At 43.8% G+C, this 18,653-nt stretch overlaps 3 protein-coding genes and 1 pseudogene across 4 annotated transcripts; 3 read left to right on the top strand and 1 right to left on the bottom strand.

The window, feature by feature from the left end:
* Positions 1 to 2,829: 2,829 nt before the first annotated feature.
* Positions 2,830 to 4,183, bottom strand: LOC133883340 (AT-hook motif nuclear-localized protein 27-like). Its single transcript, XM_062322636.1, has one exon. It carries the CDS (start codon positions 4,035 to 4,037, stop codon positions 3,228 to 3,230), a length of 810 nt encoding a protein of 269 aa, XP_062178620.1. The 5' UTR covers positions 4,038 to 4,183; the 3' UTR covers positions 2,830 to 3,227.
* Positions 4,184 to 11,076: 6,893 nt separating this feature from the next.
* Positions 11,077 to 13,251, top strand: LOC133883680 (cinnamoyl-CoA reductase 1-like). Of its 2 annotated transcripts, none has more exons than XM_062323056.1 (4): positions 11,077 to 11,199; positions 11,702 to 11,861; positions 11,984 to 12,173; positions 12,636 to 13,251. In XM_062323056.1, the coding sequence occupies exons 2-4, from the start codon at positions 11,813 to 11,815 to the stop codon at positions 12,766 to 12,768; spliced, it is 372 nt and encodes a 123-aa protein (XP_062179040.1). In that variant the 5' UTR covers positions 11,077 to 11,199; positions 11,702 to 11,812; the 3' UTR covers positions 12,769 to 13,251. The 2 variants fall into 2 exon arrangements, with proteins under 2 accessions (XP_062179040.1, XP_062179041.1); XM_062323057.1 differs by having other exon boundaries at positions 11,077 to 11,252; positions 11,757 to 11,861.
* A 174-nt stretch (positions 13,252 to 13,425) lies between these two features.
* Positions 13,426 to 15,682, top strand: LOC133883678 (cinnamoyl-CoA reductase 1-like). The gene is made up of 6 exons (XM_062323055.1): positions 13,426 to 13,716; positions 13,823 to 13,992; positions 14,098 to 14,280; positions 14,835 to 14,997; positions 15,081 to 15,267; positions 15,349 to 15,682. Exons 1-6 carry the CDS (start codon positions 13,581 to 13,583, stop codon positions 15,479 to 15,481), a joined length of 972 nt encoding a protein of 323 aa, XP_062179039.1. The 5' UTR covers positions 13,426 to 13,580; the 3' UTR covers positions 15,482 to 15,682.
* LOC133931126 (cinnamoyl-CoA reductase 1-like) lies at positions 15,613 to 18,275 on the top strand (annotated as a pseudogene).
* The last annotated feature ends 378 nt before the right edge of the window (positions 18,276 to 18,653 follow it).

Raw genomic sequence — 18,653 nt, 5'->3', positions numbered from 1 at the left:
ATATTACTGTCCTAAATCTACAACGAAAATATCATTATTAAATAAACATATTACTAGCACCAACAAATTTAATATAATTAATTTGCAACGGCTTATTAATTAATATCATTTGATATTAGGAGTCTTGCGAATTTTTAAAAACATAATATTCATTGAATTTTAAAATTTTAACATAAATATTTGGTGTTGCATTTCTTTTTAGATCCTCTTTGTTTTATTGTTTTCTGTTGCAAATCACTAGTTCTAAGTTAAAAATAATTCAATAAATATTGTACTTTAGTGTAACGTATAATAATACAATCTTATAATATAATTTTACATATATCATCGTAACTAGAGTACCGATATCTAATTTTTACATGCACATATATTTTATTTTCTTAACCTAATATAAAATAATGTAATACAAAGATTTCTACCTAAAATAAACATTTACAAACGACAAATGATTTTTCTACTCCCTAATTCAATCTAAATACACATAGATCGATACACATACATCTAAAAACACAATTATAAAGAAAAGCTTTACCTCAATGATTTTTCTTCATCTTTCCCTTTTCCTTGTTCCTCCTTCTCCTACCTCTCTCCTTCTTCCTCCTCCCTTCTTCATCTTTTCTCTTCTCTCTTCTCCTCTCTGTTGGTGTTCGCCCCCTCTGCTCGCTCGCGCGACTCACAGAAGGCAAATGAGGCGGTGCAGCCATGCGGGCGCAGGGGCGGGGTGATAGAAGGGGCCTGGATTTTTTGCCGTCCCGTTTGACGAAAATTGCCTCCAAACTGCAGCCAAACACCCACAAGCCTTCTGTTGGCAGCACGTCACCTATTTTTATCATACAGTTTGACGAAAATAATGTTTTCGTCGTACGGTAGGATGGAAACATGTTTCTCCCAAACCGTTAGACGAATAGTTATTATTTTTAAATTTTTCTCATTTTCGATAATATTTCCGTAATATCCGTACATAAAAATAATATTAAAAAAATCGAGTCTCGTCGCTGCACAGCACGGAGCGCAGTAGAGCACGATGATGGCTGTACCAAGACTCGTACTTGGAAAAGAACAAAGAAGCGATGCTTGCAAGCAAAAGAGTTGCTTGCAAGCAAAAGGAGGAAGTGAAATCGTGAGAGATCGATAAAGCTGCAGGATCCTGCAGTCAATCTGGGTCCCTGCGGGATCAAATCTTACGGACACTTCTCCCCTCCCTACAGCAGACCAGCACTGCACTGGCCTATCTTCTCTGCTCTGGTCTTCCCCATGCACGGCTAGCTCAGCCAGCCTCCCAAAGAAGAGAGACACACACAGAAGACAGCAAGACAAAACCAGACACCATAACTGCTGTGGCTTCCTTTCTTGTGTCTAGGGCACAGTCGGTTCCTTGTAGTTTAACCCACCAATGGCATCTTCGGCCAGTTCCTTGCTTTCTTTCGCCCTCCTCGAATCACTCATCAGAATTCTTAGGCTTTTTTGTGGTTCGATCGGTAGATTTTGCCATCTACGGGGCACCTCTGTCTTTACTTTAAGATACTGTTTGTGTACTGTAAAGTTACAGAACACAGTGACCCAGGTAAACAATGGCAGTGGCAAGCTGTTGTTTCTTTACAAAGCATTCAGGCTATGGTGCTTTACAATGGAGCGAAATGAGAGTACCTGGAAAGAACATTCCAGCTTGGAGAGCAGCTCTGGGTGGTGAGGTTGAATGCCTACACTTGTTACCAACCAAGTTCAGCTCAGTTCACAAGTATCAAGCTTTATTGGTTGTTAGTTAAAAAAAACACTATTGGTTTGAAACATAGACATCAAGATAAAAAGGGGGACAAAGAGAGGAGAAAATACATGGTACACACTGGTGGCGAATCTGGTATCAACTATACCGAGGGTGCTAAAAAAAGGATAAGTACTTGGTAGTAGTATCATGCAAGGCGAGAACAAGAGAGGCAAATGCATACTGACCATTGAGGCATTGAAAAATGGAATACATGTTCCATTGGTTTCATCGAGTGACAATAAATTTGATCACCAATTAAGCCCTCTTTAGAGCAAAAGGAAAATGAGAAAAATTCAAGGGAATTAAATCTTATAGAAAAATGTCCTATGAAGCGCTTCTGAGCAAAGGTATGAGACAACATTCTAATGAAATTTAATTTATTGAAATGTGCCATTCCTTCCAAAAAAAAATCAGATGAATTCTAACATAATGTCCAAATCTATGGGGAAAACAATTCAATTATCTATTCTAATTCCTGTTATTCCGTATGATTTTTTAAGCCCAGTCCAATGAAATGTTCAATTCTCTCTTCTAATTCCTCATGGTCATTGCTGTGTTTACAATTTTTTATTCTGTGCTTGCATTTCTACTGGATCCATCCAAATGGTAATTTCTATGTTTACAATCTTTTGTTTTATGCATGTATTTGTGCTAGATCCATCTGTCATTTTCTATTTTTACGCTTTCTTTTACATTTCTGCGTTCAAAAGAGACTATAATGTGAGCTATGAAGGTTCGATGGATACAAACTTGTAGTAAGATACTAACTAGGATTTGGGCTAGGCAAAGTGCATACATTTTGCAAGGTCAATCACAAAGTCCACTGTACCAAGGGAAAGAACATAGGAAATATGAGATATATATCCAACAAAATAACAGGAAAATCAAATGAACTGCTTTTGAAAATTGAAACACATCACGATTTTAGATATGCATTGTGTTAAAAAAATGATTTAGAGAAGTAGATAACAAGAATGTACACTAGAAACATAAATGGGAAATTCAATATTTGCTAGAGACATAAAGCCGCACATCTTAAAAACGGAATCCCAATTTTTGTCAGTGTATTAATCAAATGTAGGCAAGTGCTACCAAAAATAAGAGAAATAAGGTGATCTAGTAAATGAGTTTCACTGATCTGCCTAAGCTAAAAATCGATCTCCAAGTACAAACCAAGCTTCTGAACAAGAACACTCACCTCGACTAACCACACAAAAACACCTGGTCTGCCTGATTTACTTCCAAGCAGCCTGCTGATCTAATGCTCAATGCATGAGAGCTTTGGTTCCTTCCGGTCATAACACTCCATTTTTCCACAAGAAAATCACAAATTGAAGGAGAAAGAAATTACAAGAGCCCAAGAAGGGCACCAATGAATCAATTGATTCAATTCCTTGCATGTTGCATGCAGTATTTGCCCAACAATTAACTTGACAAAATCTAGTTCCTTAGTGAATGTTGCTCATACCCCGCCTCCCCACGGGTATGGCGGCGAGCGGTGGTCGGCGTAGGCCGCGCCCATGGCCGGAGGTTGGGAGGGCGCCAATGGCAGCTGCGGCTGCGCCTCTTGCCCCGTGGAGGTAGCGGTGGAGAGGTCGGGCTTGACCTCGACGTCGGCGGCGTCGGGGAGGGGGAGGCGCTCGTAGACGGCGTTGGCGAATGTGGTGGCGAAGATCGTGACGGGCCCCGCGGCGACTAGGGGCCCCACAACGCAGCCGCCGACGACCTGGCCTTGGCCGGCGGAGAGCAGCACGGCGAGGCCGGACGCCTCTGGCGGGGCCGGGGGCGGCAGCACGGCGCCGGTCACGGAGAGGAGCTCGAAGCGCCCGCGCAGCGGCGTCGCCGCGCCGCGCACGGCGACGTCCCCGACCGCGCCCGACGCGCCCAGGACGCAGACCCCGCGACCCCAGCGGCGCGCGTACTCCGCGACGCACGCCGCCACGTCGGCCCCGGGGCCCACCTCGAGGACGTGCGAGTTGAGCGCGTCGGGGCTGTCGCGCGTGATGATCACCGGCGGCTTCGGCTTGTTTTTGGATCCCAGCGGCCGCCCACGCGGCCTCCGCAGCGGCACGATGGCCCCCGCTGCGCTCGGCTGCTGACCCTGCTGCTTGCCCTCCGGCGAGGCACCGGTGGCCGCGGAGGCTGGAGCCGTGGCAGCTGGCGCTGTGGTCAGCACCGACATGGACACGGCCTGCCGTTGCTGCTGCTGGTGCTGCGGCAGCGGCGGCGGGAAGTCCAGTGGCGCCTGCCACCACTTGTTGCTGCTGGCCATGCACGTACCCTCCAATCTGCCACCTGCTCTACAGTAGTTTTCCACAGCTTCTTGCCTTCCTGCCTCCTCTTCTTGGATCTTGAAGAATAGGAAAGAGAGAGAGAGATGTAGGTGAGACTGCTTGGCAGCTTTGGTACGTCCCTTCCGCTTGCACTTTGCGCTGCTGCTAGTTGTATCCATGCGCAGAGGAGAGCATGGAGCGCCTCGTGACGGCCGTACAGGTGGGGCGCAGCGAGGAGGCACGGCGCGTGTGCTGCGCGGATGCGCGACACCGTCGTCCGCGCCGAGTACGTGTCGCGCGCGGTGCAGCGCAAGCGCCCATCGGCCAATCTGTCTCCCGTAACGTTCGTCGGCCAGTCGTCGCATCTTCCGCGCCCGTTTCCTGCGACATTTCACTCCGTACTTGCGCCATGCGGGCGAGGGATAGGTTTCACACTTTCACTCTGTATCAATACTATATTCTAATGTGGCGGAATATACATATGTGTATACATATATATATATGTAATTTTCTTTTTCGATAAATTCTAGAAAAATGTCGAAATGAATATAAGTTATATTAATAAATCAGTTGAAAAAAATCTAAAATACAAAGAAAAATATCTAAAACTCAAAAAAATATGAAATAAATTTTTTTAGGTTAGTATTACTTTCACATACATGTTAAAACTATATGCATGCATAAAAGTACTATTATTTTCTCTATAATTAATTTAATATATTTAATATTAATAATTTTATAAATAAATATTGAAATGTACAAAATTTGTGAATTTAATTTTTTAAGTCTTCTTTTGTCGTGCTCTACACAGCAAAATAAAAACAAGCGCGGCGTAGACACGCCAATCAAACTAGTGGTTACTACACTCACTCGTCCAGTTTCACGTATCAGAAGATCTCTATCCACAGACAAGACCATCCAACGAAATCAGATCCCAGCCCTGAAAACTGGTTGAAGACAGTGAACGGCAAAATTCGTAGCCTCTTTAGGCTTTGTTTGGCACATGGAGAACACAATCCATTGGAGAAACAACCCAAGGGGAGATTGGGTTGATTCCCTCCCATCACCCAATCCCCTCTCACACAATTTGTTGGTCACTTGGTTCCTAACACATCATTTGGTAGTGTTGACATTAGCATGAATTTCGTACAGCACAAATACATATGTATACTGACTAATCTAATTACAAACAGGACACGACTTAATTTTTATAGTATGGATCACTCAGTGCATAACATTACAATGTCAAGAGCTTTACAAAAATAGTCTAAAAAATAATACAGTAAAAGGAAATCATCGAAAATTCAAAGAAAATTAAAAAGTTGGAAAATAAGCCCAAAAAGAAGTAAAATAGAAAACACCAACATGCAAGCGCATACATGAACACATGATAATACATGAAATACTTACATATGACTTCAAGTATTTCATGGTTCCTAAATGCAATGTGTATGACTCAAGTGTCTCAAGCGGGTGAAAAGAAAACTCTGCATGACCTAAACCCGATTATTCAATGTGCATATGTATTGAGTACATGGTCTCTCCTCATCTTCAAATTTAACAGCGCAGTTTTACAGAAATAATATCTATATCGGTCTTGAAATCAACACTACTAAATCCTGCAACTCTGCTTTCTTATCTAGGGCACCATAACTTGCAAATATGGCTGGAAATTAGGATTATTGTAAAAAAAAAAACTGTCAACCCAACCTTCAAATGATACAACCATCTACTAGTAGCAGGCATGAGCATAAAAAGGGAATTAGTTTCAACTGCAACTTCAATTCAAAATAAGCAGGCACCCGGTGCTGCCCTCTAAAAATCTTATTGAAAAGATAACATAATAATGGAGCAAGACTAAATAGAAACAGGATTATCTAATCATGGTAGATTGGGATGGTTGTCTAACCCTAACAGGAGGAGGGGAGGAGGAAGAGAGGAGGAAGGGTAAGAGAAGTACCAGCCGTCGAGGAGGAGAGTTGTCAGAATCACCTGGGAGGCGAGCATCGCACACATGACGAAAACGCGAGACGGTGAGAGCGAGCTCTTCCCATTCCCGGCCTCAACTAGGGATGCCTATTTCTCCCGTTGATTGGTGCAGATTGGGGCGGGTTTTTCCCTATCCACGCCGCAGCCAAATGCATTTATCGTCCGTGCCGAGATCAATTTTCACTTGTGTATTTTCTCCCCTGAGTGGCCGGGATTGAGCCCCAATCCCGATCATCTCTTGCCTTGCCAAACGAGGCCTTACATATGAATGGGCTCCCACAGATCTTGACGTGAACTGCTATCGTATCTTGCTAAAAACATCATACCTGGTTCACAAATTCAAAATATTTGGATTCTATGTATCAATTAGTTCAACTAAGAGTTCAAATTGTTTGAGGAGATGTGATAATGTGCTCCAATCCTTAGCACTTGATACTTCCCGTTAGAACCTTGTTTTTCTTTAATCGAGGAATGAAGATCGGGTGAGATTTACATGTCAGGTGGCTTGATTGACAAGATTGGTCTATCTGAGTTTGGAGCTAGCTAAAACAAAACTTTACTGCTGATGCTGTGTGCTAACCCACGGTATAAAAATCTGCAGTCCTACAATAGGATTATCTTGCTCACTAGTATATACCTGAGTACAAGTGGCCCTAAGCCAACTCACTGATCCAGACATATATTTTGAAGTAAGCCAGCAACATGCAGTATGCAAACCTAATGACCGAGGTTAGTATGCAGCACATTGTTCTATTGTTTCGATGATAGAATGAGTACACACAATCACACTTCATCAGAAGAGCAAGTCGGCAGCGACATGGTTGCTTTGCCATCCCCTTGGACGCCGACAAATCCGCGCGTCGTCGATGCTAATCCGGCGATCAGGCGGCAGCCTAACCGCCTACGTGCCCCGGTTAGCCGGCGTATTATATCGCCCGGAGCGGCGCCGTGCCGTGGCCCGGGGGCGAAGCCCATGTGCGCGGCGCGGTGCCAGATCAGCGGGATCATTAAGAAAAGTGCGCCGTGCCCGACAAAACTAAAGCACGCCCTGCCCTCCCTTAGAAAAGCGCGCTAAACCTTATCGTCATCAGGGCCCTAATCCTACTGCCGCCGAGGGGTTAGATTAGTGTTCCACCGCCGCGTCCATTTGCGCCGACTGGAGAGGGAGCTCCGAGCCCAGCAGCAGCATCGCTGCTGGATGATTTGCGCCTGTGAGATCTAGGCATCTGGCTAGTTGGGGTACCTGCGTGCCCGCGTGCTTGGAAAAAAAACTCTATAGAACCCTTCACAAGAAGATATATAAGAATTTGATTTATACTATCTTTTTCTTATGTAACGACTAGCACATGTAGAAGAGAAAAAAAAACACATGTCATATTAAGAGAGATAATCTTTTAAAAGACCTGATTCTATATAATTTCCTTAGAGCACAAATGAGCTTGACCGGTGTTACGGTGGATCTGAGCTAAATTGAGACCAAATCCCCGTCGACCATGCAGATCTCTGCTGAGGGGATTAACGGAATTTCAACCGTCACATCTGCAACGGTACGAAATGATCCGAATTCTAGTACCATAGTAGCACACTAGCACTAGTCGTGTGTGGATCTCTCTCTCTCACGCACATATTCAATCGAAGAAAAGTAACTGCTCATACGAGATGGTCTATTCTGCAGTTCTTTATATATGTCTTGCGTAGACTGCAAGATGAAAAACAAAATAAGACGAATAATAGCCCTGCTGCTTGTAAGCTCTCTATGATATAGTGATCCGTCTTCATGGGTCCGTGCTTTATTTTGTTGACAGTCAACTGCAGGCAGAAGGATGTATGTATATATATAAGCAAGCACAACATAGTTGTGACTACGTGGTGTGTCCCCCTTGCAAAGGAAAAGTCATTTCTTTAGGAGAAGACAATGTTGTCGTGTCTAATTGCCTATAGGAAAAGCAATCTACTGGTAGTATAATTGCTCGAAATGGCACGTCGATCTCGACAGGCCGAAATTCCCCGGGACTAATGAAGCCCATATTGGATATCAAGGTCAGTTGATATCAAGGCAGCAAAGTGCAAACCTGGGGAGGACGGATAGCGGCCCAGGGCTTTGTGAATGTTGTCCATGCAGAAGTGACGGCCTGCTAATTAGCGCGCGAGGAGGGCCCGTCACGCACGAGCCGACAGCACTCCCCACGTTAGGGTGTAAGTTTTGTATTTTTAATTTTTTTTATAAAAATTCATTGACATGATAGCGTTGTTTTCATTTAACTCACTCATAAAAACTTTAGTTTAATTTTACATCTACAAATTTAAAATATTTTTAAACATCTCTTAAATTTATATGTCATTTTAACTATCACGTAGGTGGACCATATGACCGTGATCCTATTATTGGCCTCCGTTAGCTCCTGTGCCCGCTCAGGCAACTAGAGTAGGCGCCAGCACCAGGAGCGGGATAGCTGCTGCACTAGGACAGCGATCCTCTGCGGTGGAGAAGGTAATGTATTTTACTTTTACTGTAGCAACTGAAACAGTAAAATGTGAGTAGAAGAACTGTAACATCTGATCTGATCCGTTGATTTTTATCTGATATTTGAGAAAGAGTCCTAATATATTTTATTGTAGCTCTCTGCAGTTGCTAGTTACAGTTATAAAGGATTCCGATCGGCTGCACCGGGCAGTGGCGTTGGGCCAATGGAGAAAAAGGGTAGGATGGTCCGATCTGAGGCAAAGAGAAACAAAATTAATTAAATAATAATCTAGATGGTTTGCGTACTTCTGAGGTGGCACACCCTGATGGCGGAAGAGCAAAGTCAGACTAGCATAGTACCATGATTTTAGTCCGCGGTTAGCCATTGGATTAAAAATGAATGAAGTGCTACAATAAAAACAGTCCAATATTTTTACAAACAGTACCCCACGCTACATCATTAGCCTGTAAATCACTGTTTAGCTTGTAAAGCCAGAGGAACCGATTCCTCTGATGGCATATTTAGTTGCCTGCACAAGAGTTGGTTCGTATGGGTAGATATAATGTAGGCTGTTTGGTTGTCTGGTTGTTGCTTCCATTCAGCCCATGCAAAATGCTCCTCCGAGCCTAGCTCTATGAAAACGGAAATGATTCGTGTTTTTGGCTGGCTTGGCTCAGTTAATAGTGATATTAATATATAATTAGTGAGTATTAACTTATATTAGTATATTTTAAATTGGATTAAGATTTAATATGCTAAATTAAGTATTACCGAGTGTATTTATGTAAAATAAACATTGTGTTAGCACTTGCTTTTTTATTTTCAATCTTATGCAATATATCTTTATACGACCACCAAACATAATTTTTTCTAAGTCAAACTGAACACATACAGTCAATCAAATAAATAGCACTACATACACACAGATTGACTCATTAAAGGGATGATTAGTTGCCGGTATGAATGGATCTCTATTTGGTGGATGTGTATAATCTCAGAGAGAAACGTGGTTTTGCCTGCATATATTGTTTCAGTCTAATCCGACAGATGTAATTATATGCCCGCAGTTTGACTCGGGTTCGAGCTTTCCTCCGTAACCTGTCTCCATGGATGCAGGCAAGCCAACTTGGGAATGTGGATCCACAGTTGTTAGGTTTCAGAGGTCAATCAAGCCAACTGACCATCTGCGTTTCTTGTATTTTGTTTTTTCTTTTGGAAGGGAATGTTTCTTGGAAGTTGAAAGAAGCCTTTCTTGTTCCAGATTTTGATACCCTAACAAGGTCTGTGATACCTCGTTGAGTGGAATGTATTGTCTTGAGGGGGAATCATAACAATTGGAAGATTCTAGCTTTAGTAGTTCTTTGACGTTCTAAAATTACTTGGATACAACACTCCCCCCGCGCCCCCCCCCCGGGCGAGGATACACAGGAGTAATTGCGTGTCATATCGGTCAAAGTGATAGCATGAACTGTTCATATGATCATAGCAAGCTAGGGAGAAACAACTGATGTAAAACAAAATTCACACAGGTTCTAGCCTGAACGAGATACAAGCTCAAACAACTGAAGAAAGGGTTCAGAAAGCTTCTAGCATAGTATACATGTCTTTTTCGAGAATATACAGGAAAGCTATACGTCTTTGCATTAAGGATAAGGTAAAGTTCAAATAAAAAATCCTGAAACACATAAGCAAAAAGAGGAAAAGAACACTGATAGCAGGCTTGAATAAATTCAGTGCCTGAAAAACAAAAACAGACCAAAAATTTCTTTTTGTTATGATGGACTAAAAGTTTTATTTAGTTATGATGGACCAAGAAATTTTTTATACATGGTGGTGATATATTTTGTGTGTGCTCTAGCCTCTAGGTGATAGCAAGAATGCTCATCTCAAGGTGCTGGGGAGAGGCTGCAGCTGCTCAGAGCTGATCTGTTGGACTTCAATAGTGTTGCATCAGCAGTTGATGGATGTGAGGGTCTCTTCCATGTCGTGAGCCCTGTCCCCACTGGCCGGTCTCCCAATCCTGAGGTGAATTTGTCAACAATATCTATTTCATAATTTTTTTAGAGTTTTGAGGTCAAATATGGGGGCATATCAGCACAGTGATTTACTAGAATGCAATTGATGCTATTGCTGGCTTCGCTTCCAAGCTAGCTAGAATATTACTTCACCTTCTGTGTAATTCTGATGGATCTAGTTTGATACCATGGACATTTCAGAGTCATCCTTAATGACCAATTCTAGTTCATAGGGGACATGATGAATTCATTGACTATCTACAAATATGCGTGAGATTTACAGCATTTTAAACATCCTTCAAGGATACCTGTGTTTTTCTACAAGCTTAGTTAACGACAGCAGACTTATCACTTGATTTGTCATTTGTGTTCCGTGTAGCATCTTTGTAGCTTTGCTATCTGGTCCCATGCTCATGACAACTATTGAATATTCGTTGTTTTTACCTTTGCTTAGTACTGTTATACGAATATAAGTAGAAATCAGTTAGTTTCTGGAAATAAGCATTTGTTATGGTACTGTATTCCTTTGTGCGTCTTTCGCAAAAAAAAAAAAACTGTTTTACAGGCATAGGTCATAGCTCCTGCTGTAACAGGCACGCTGAATGTGTTGAAAGCTTTCTATGAGACAAAAGTTAGGCGAGTTGTGGTGTCTTCAATTGTAGCCGTGTCCAACAATCCTAACTGGCCTAAGGGTAAGGTCTTTGATGAAGACAGCTAATCAGATGAGTACTGCAGAAAGAATGAGGTTATATAGTTTGACCCTTTACACAAGCAATTAATTATAGAATGAGGAGCAATTGTTGTCTTCAAACGCTAATATCGTTTTCTTATGAAACGAATGTAAAGTTTAAACTCCATGTTCCTTTTAGCGTATATTGGATGCTGAATTGATTAGCATAGCCTTATATCCATGATGCACTTTTTTTTATCTCCTTTGTATGGTTTTGGAACCCTTTGTTATTACTACAGGCTGAAATTTGGTTCTGACTCCAAAGTTCTTCATGCATTCTACCTCTATTTTCTCTTTGCATTTCCAGAAGTTAAGCCATGCTCAACAGAAAGTTTACGGTTTCATATAATGGTCTTCCACTAACACAGAAATTATTGCTGGTCTTGTGTTTGTTTGTGATTTAAATAACTTTGTGCTCTAGACTATCTACTTAAAAAGAAATCTTAGGAGTTGTTATTCTGCAGGATTGGTACTACCTTTCCAAAACTCTGGCAGAACGTGAGGCTTTTGCTTATGCAGCTAAGACTGGGCTGGACGTTGTAACTATTTGCCCATCACCGGTAATTGGACCCTTGATGCAATCTACAGTAAAATCGAGCAGTAAAATCCTCCTTTGTTTAAAAGGTAGGTGTTTTACATTATTATCTTAGTTTTCTCTTGGTTTACATATTATTCAATGGCTTGAGAGTACTTAATCACTTTAAGATCAAGCTTTTTCTGCGGAAATTAATACTTTTCTTTTGCAGGAGATCGTGAAACTGCTGAAAATAGACTCAGAAATCTAGTGGATGTTCGTGATGTTGCTGGTGCTCTTCTTTTCACATATGAAAAACCAGAGGCATCTGGACGATACCTCTGCAATTCACACTCAATAAAAGTATCTGATATGATAAACATATTGCAGACCTTGTACCTGACTTACGCTTATCCCAAAAAGTAAGTCCCTCAGCAAACATCTTTGTTTTGTTGTACATGTAAGCTAACAATTTGTCCTCCCCTACAATTTTTTCTGATCCAGTGTGGGAGCGGAATTTTCTATGTCCATCTATAATACATAATTAGGGTATGTCCTAACAAGAGAACGATAAATAACTTGTCACTGAGTTAGTGTACAATAAAAAATCCACTGCCTTTTCATGTCGTTAAATAATTCTTCAATGTGTTGCCTACGCACATACCATTTGGCAAGTAATAGTGTCAACTGAACAAAACATGTTGATAAGAATGTGGTGTTTAGCGCTGCATGCATCCTCAGTTCGTCACGATTTGGGCAACTTGGATTTTACTGTTCAACGATTCAAGAAACCACAGAATGCTTGTTCATCTTGTGCTTACCTTCAGTTTTACTCTCTCTTTGACTTGGGTGGAACTTTTCTTCTGTCTTCCAATGGTTTGTAGCTTTGTGGAAGTGGAAAACAACATTACCTACAGTTCGGAGAAACTTCAGAAGCTAGGGTGGACCTTCAGGTCTGTCAGAGAAACACTACGGGACAGCGTCGAATCCTACAGAGGATTCGGCATCCTGAATTGAGCATCCAACTGGGACCACTTCGTATGTTGTTACTTCCAACCTCTTCCTGGTTCTGTAAACAGTGGAGCTGAACTTCCAACATAGATTCATGTAAATAGTGAAACAGAACATGTCGGTGAAGATTCAACAAGGGAATGATGTGGGGAACAAGAGGTTCAGCACCATATTTTTTAGACTGTTTTATCTGTGTGCGTTTTGGACCAAAACAAGTAGCCCAATGCTGGCATTAAAAAGAAAAGTTTGTCCAATGCTGACGATATTATGGCTTGTGGCGTATTATCATTGCCAGAACTGTACTATTATGCACGTGTACTATCATGCACTGATGCCATACCTGAAGTAAGCAAACGCTGCGAATGATCTCTTACAGGCTGAGTGACAGACCGTACGTGCACCGCGGTGCTACAAAAACGCCAGCGGCCAGATGCGTGCGGTGTTCAATCCAAGAAAAAAGCATTCAAGAAGGGACGTTCAATGGAGGCCATGGCCAGCGCAGGGAAGAAGACGACGCGCGTGCGTGTGCACAGCGCACCTGTGCGTACAGAAATACTCTGAGCATACGATCCCACCCAGTGCTCTGCCCGGTACGCGCTATCCTCGCGCAGGATGTCAACTTGCGCAATCCGCAGCACCAGGTCGCTAGCGTTTGTCAACTCGCACAATTTGCACGAGCTCCATAGCTCCCCATCAATGTTCGGCACCACTAAACAAATCCACCAGTGATTAGAAAATTAGTAAACCAGCGGCCTTAAGATTTCCTCTCTTCTGGTGATCCAAAATCAGACGAGGGACTCGTGGATCCGGACGTAGCAATGGAAGGCGCGGGGAGGAGGAGGAGGACGACGACGGTGTGCGTGACCGGCGCGGGGGGCTTCTTGGCGTCGTGGCTCGTGCAACGCCTCCTCGCCGGCGGCCGATACACGGTCCACGGCACCGTCCGCGATCCCGGTAACTTGTTGCTCTTGACGTTGCGGCGGAATCACCTCTTCTCTCTCTCTCTCTCTCTCTTCTGGTGAACTGATGTGTGTAGTTGTGATGATCGGTTTGCGCGCAGGCGACGCCAAGAACGCGCACCTGGCGGCGATGGGCGGCGCGGCGGAGCGGCTGCGGCTGTTCAAGGCCGACCTTCTGGACCACGGCAGCGTGGCGGCGGCCGTCGCCGGCTGCGACGGCGTCTTCCACGTGGCCTCCCCCGTCCCCACCACCGCCATCACCAACCCGGAGGCACCTCACCTCACCCTTCTCTGCTGCTGCTGCTTTCTCTCTCCATGTTGCTCCTACCTTTATCTTTAAAAAAATTGTTGCTGATACTTTACCGTCGCGTTGCAGGTTGAGCTGCTTGCTCCCGCCGTGACGGGGACGATGAACGTCCTCAAGGCGTGCTCCGAGGCCAACGTCAAGAGGGTCGTCGTGGTGTCGTCTCTCTCTGCTATAATGGTGAATCCTCACTGGCCCGAGAAGGTCATGGACGAAAGTTGCTGGTCCGACATCGACTGCTGCAGAACCACCGAGGTGATAAAAAGCTCAATACCTTAATCGTTCCTCCAAGCACTAAGCAGCACACACGAATTTCACGTGAAACAGTTCAATCCCCTTAGAATTCGGGGAAATTCCCGCGCTCCAAACATGGCCTAAAAAAAATTGCGCAAAGAGTGTTATTGGATACGGACACATGTGTCGGAATCTAACTCGAATTTGGATGTTTAGTTCGGCAAAGAAAATTTTTACACTTGAAATGCAACTCAGAATCACGGGTGTCGAAATCCGACTTAATTCGGGTGTCTGATTTAGAAAAAAAATCAGATATAGGTGTCTAAGTAACACCGGTGCAAACAGCTTCTGCTAGTTGGCTGTTGCTATCGAGCAACAGTAGTAGATACTTGATAGGGATCTGAAAGGGACGCTGTTTAATTTGAGGCTGGAATTTTGTAGTTATCTCAAGTGCCAGTTTTGTACTGCAATTCTGTGATTTGAGCCAGAGTTTACCTTTTACATATCATACCTAATAAGAGGACATATGGTTTTCACACATTCTAATTTTGTCCCCCATCTTTCTCTTCTGTCAGAACTGGTATTGCCTGTCCAAAACATTAGCAGAGCTCGAGGCATTTGACTACGCCAAGAGATCTGGACTGGATGTTGTGTCACTCTGCCCGTCCCTGGTGATCGGACCCCTGCTACAACCTACACTGAACGCAAGCAGCTCGGTCATAGTTGATTGCTTCAAAGGTCTCTGCTCTCGAGTCTTACCAGTTCTGAACACATCCAAATGGGCCCCTGCCTGACGCGGTTGTTTTATGATCTCTCTGCAGGAGATCGTGAGGTGAAAAGCAAACTAAGGAGCTTCGTGGATGTTCGAGATGTCGCCGATGCTCTGCTCCTGGTGTATGAGACCCCGGAGGCGTCTGGACGGTACATTTGCAACTCACACCAGATACAAGTGTCTGATGTCGTAGACCTACTGAAGAGCTCATATCCGACTTGCAAATATGCCAACAAGTAAGCCTTGTGAAATCAGTATAAAAAAACAGTCGGTAAGCCTTGTGTCCTGATGAGCATTTTGTTCGAAACCAATGGCAGGTTTGTTCGAGTGAGCGACGAGCCTATTTTCAGCTCCAAGAAGTTGGAGACGCTGGGGTGGAAATTCAGGCCGTTTGAGGAGACACTCAGGGACAGCGTTGAATCCTACAGGGCTGCAGGCATCCTGGATTGAGCAAACAGAGTCCTGTCTTGTATGTCTGCCTTCGCATTTCGAAAATCAGAGTTGTCTTGTACATACATACTTGAGAATTGAGGTGAACAGTATTTTAGACATGAAAAGGGACCAAGCTTGTTGGTGTAAATATGGCGCTAAGGTTACTTTGCAGTTCTCCAGTTTCATAATCAAGTAATATTACTGTTGATTTTTGAAACATGTTTCTGAATTTTCCATAATCTTATTTTCTATTTTTTTAGAAAGGTGTGCGTGTCAAGATTTATAGAAGAAGTGCTAAGAAGCACGGAACTTGGATTTACCATTCAACATTTTGAGAAACCACCGAATCCTGGTTCATCTTGTTCTTCCCTTCAGTTCTACTATCTTCATTCCATTGGTTTTTGGTAACATTTCCGTCTGTACTTTGGTAATATTCACTAGATTTTTAGCGACTTTTCTAGGTAAAACTAGGAAATCAAGTAATGAAAAGGAGATTTGGGATATAGTGAACTTACAGGGGTGCAAATGCTACACAATAACCTGAAGAAGTGATCTTCAATCTTGGTTGATCTATGAAATTTTTCCTTCATTTTCCACTGTCCACGTTTTCACCAGCCTCTTCTAAGTTCGCACCCTCCCAAGTCAGAAATCTTGCGCACACCATATATTGAAAACTCAACTACATTAGAGACCCAACAAACAAATCAACAATACACTCTCGTAGAAGGAGTTAAGTTGATACAAAATCGGAGAAGTTAGAGTGCTTGATATGCTAGGGTGAAGATTCTATTAATTATTTGAACATAAATACTTTAAATGAAAAAAATATTAACTACAAACTTATAGATCTCATCGAAATTTACAAATTTCAATAAAGATCATCTCCATCTGTATTCGTATGAAAAAGTTACTAGCACGAAGATAAGCTCGTTTAGTTGCTTCATCGCCTCGTGGCTCGCGCGGCTCCTCCTCGCCAGAGGCGACTACGCCGTGCATGGGACTGTTCGGGATCCAAGTAAGGCAACTGACGCGGTCTGATCTTGTCCCCCTTGATCGACTTTGCACGATCCGTTTGCCGCAGTTGGGATCAGAGAAACTCACCGTGCGTGTAATCGATAACGCAGGTGATCTCAAGAACGCCCACCTGATGGCGCTGGACGGCGCCGGGCAGCGGCTGCGGCTGTTCAAGGCCGACGTGCTGGACTACGCCAGGGTGGCGGCCGCCGTCGCCGGCTGCGACGGCGTCTTCCATGTCGCCAGCCCCGGCCCGGCCACCAACCCCACGAACCCCGACGTATGTAACAGCTACCAGTTCAAATTCAACTGAGAACCACATATGCAGTTGCCCTCCCTCATCATGGCGTGGCCGGCCTGGTCCATGCATATGTATATGAACGTGCCATGCGTGCAGGTGGAGGTACTGGCTCCGGCGGTGACCGGGACGCAGAACGTGGTCGAGGCCAGCCGGGAGGCGAACGTCCGCCGCGTCGTGGTGTCGTCGGTTGGCGCGGTCAGCATGGACCCCAAGATCCCCGATGGCGCCGTCGTCGACACGAAGACTGCTGGTCGGACGAGGCCTTCTGCAGAACCACTGAGGTGAAGTGCATCCATGGCACTCGATCCAATCTTTTGCGGCCATAAAAATTGCTGTTTCCTTCAGCTCAATTCAGCACACCTTCAGCCGTTGATCTCTCAACCTTGACTCGCTTCAAACTCGTGAACTGTCATGTCATCAGATGTGGTATTGCCTTTCCAAAACGATGGTCGAACGCAACGTGAGGATCGAAATCCTCTGACATCTTAGTACGGTAAAATCACAGATAAACAGTACAATATAAGAAGATAAACAGTACCATAATTTTAAAAACTGTAGTATTGGTACTGTAGCATCACATTTGATCGGTCCGCCTTAAATCCAACCGTTCACGTCAGTTGGTGAAGTCGGGGATCCCATTCCCGCAACGCTCTGGCTTCTGGACGTTATCACTGTCTGTCCGCCGTCGGTTCTTGGGCCTCTGCTGCAATCCACGGTGAACACCAGCAGCTTGCGCCACGTCATGTGTTTGAAAGGTAGGTGTTTATGCATGTGTGCCTTCGCATTGCTGAACATCTACATATGCAGGATCACAGGTACAGGGCACAACTGCTTGAGATTTGATAAGCATCGATCAACCCATGCTAGCATTGCCATCGTCTTGATACGTACATTGATGCATGCGTGCTATCTTGTGCTTTGCGCAGGCGAAACCGCCGAAGAGAAGATGAGGAACATGGTGGACGTCCGCGACATCGCCGATGCTCTCATTCTGACGTACGAAACCCCGGAGGCGTCCGGTCGGCACATCTGCAGTGCGTATGCGATGAAGGTGTCTGAAGTGGTTGGCATCGTCAAGAGCTTACTTCCGGACCTGAAGCTGAACTACCCCAAGGAGTAAGAGTCTTTATGAACACATTAGTTCTATCAGATAGTGCATATTGCACGCACATGATTATATATGTATATATGGATGTTATTTGACAGAGTTTTAACTCTCAGCTCCACATCAAATTTAATATTTATAATCTAAAATAAAGTGGTTTAAGTTTATATTTTTAAACTCAAATAAAAAATAAAATAACTTATTCAAACATTTTTGATGTACCTACAAACCCTAATGATTCTGGTGATGGTCATTTGCAGGTTTGTGCAAGCTGTGGACGAAAAGGTGGTCAGCTCCAAGAAGCTGCAGACCCTGGAAGGAAATTCAGGACGGTGGAGGAGACTCTCAGGGACACCGTTGAATCGTACAAGGCTGCTGGAATCCTGAATTGAGCGTTTGAGATTTTACTCAAAGTGTAGCAAACGAAGGGGAAATGGGGGATAAAATCTCCTCGATCTAATGATGATGATGTGACAACGAAACCGTCGGGTTTGGAATGGAATTCTAAAGAAAGCCTTCCATATATACTGCATGAATTTGAAACTTACGATTCGTATCATAATCAGGTAATGAAGTGCAATTATCTTTGAATTTCAGAACAAAACCAAGCGCATCATCTGGAGTCCGTCCTCTTATACATATATGTACATTACGTCATTGCCAACAAACGCCAGGTCACAATCAAAACTCAGAAGGTACCTCTCTGAGCCCTCCCTGGGCCTTAAAATGAAGTAAAAATTGGATGTAGGAGCAGGAACAGCATTCCCACT

The sequence above is a fragment of the Phragmites australis genome, chromosome 10, assembly GCF_958298935.1.
Source record: "Phragmites australis chromosome 10, lpPhrAust1.1, whole genome shotgun sequence".
NCBI lineage: Eukaryota > Viridiplantae > Streptophyta > Magnoliopsida > Poales > Poaceae > Phragmites > Phragmites australis.
Note: the sequence above shows the minus strand (reverse complement) of the source record. Positions and strands in the feature narration are given on the sequence as shown.

What these genes read in the sequence shown, in the direction of transcription:
- LOC133883678 (XM_062323055.1), top strand. Translation starts at nt 13,581, where the DNA reads ATGGAAGGCGCGGGGAGGAGGAGGAGGACGACGACGGTGTGCGTGACC. An exon ending in CGGCACCGTCCGCGATCCCG is followed by an intron (nt 13,717 to 13,822) that starts GTAACTTGTTGC and finishes GTTTGCGCGCAG; the next exon opens with GCGACGCCAAGAACGCGCAC. An exon ending in CATAGTTGATTGCTTCAAAG is followed by an intron (nt 14,998 to 15,080) that starts GTCTCTGCTCTC and finishes ATCTCTCTGCAG; the next exon opens with GAGATCGTGAGGTGAAAAGC.
- LOC133883340 (XM_062322636.1), bottom strand. Translation starts at nt 4,037, where the DNA reads ATGGCCAGCAGCAACAAGTGGTGGCAGGCGCCACTGGACTTCCCGCCG.
- LOC133883680 (XM_062323056.1), top strand. Translation starts at nt 11,813, where the DNA reads ATGCAATCTACAGTAAAATCGAGCAGTAAAATCCTCCTTTGTTTAAAA. An exon ending in AATCCTCCTTTGTTTAAAAG is followed by an intron (nt 11,862 to 11,983) that starts GTAGGTGTTTTA and finishes TTTCTTTTGCAG; the next exon opens with GAGATCGTGAAACTGCTGAA. An exon ending in ACTTACGCTTATCCCAAAAA is followed by an intron (nt 12,174 to 12,635) that starts GTAAGTCCCTCA and finishes AATGGTTTGTAG; the next exon opens with CTTTGTGGAAGTGGAAAACA.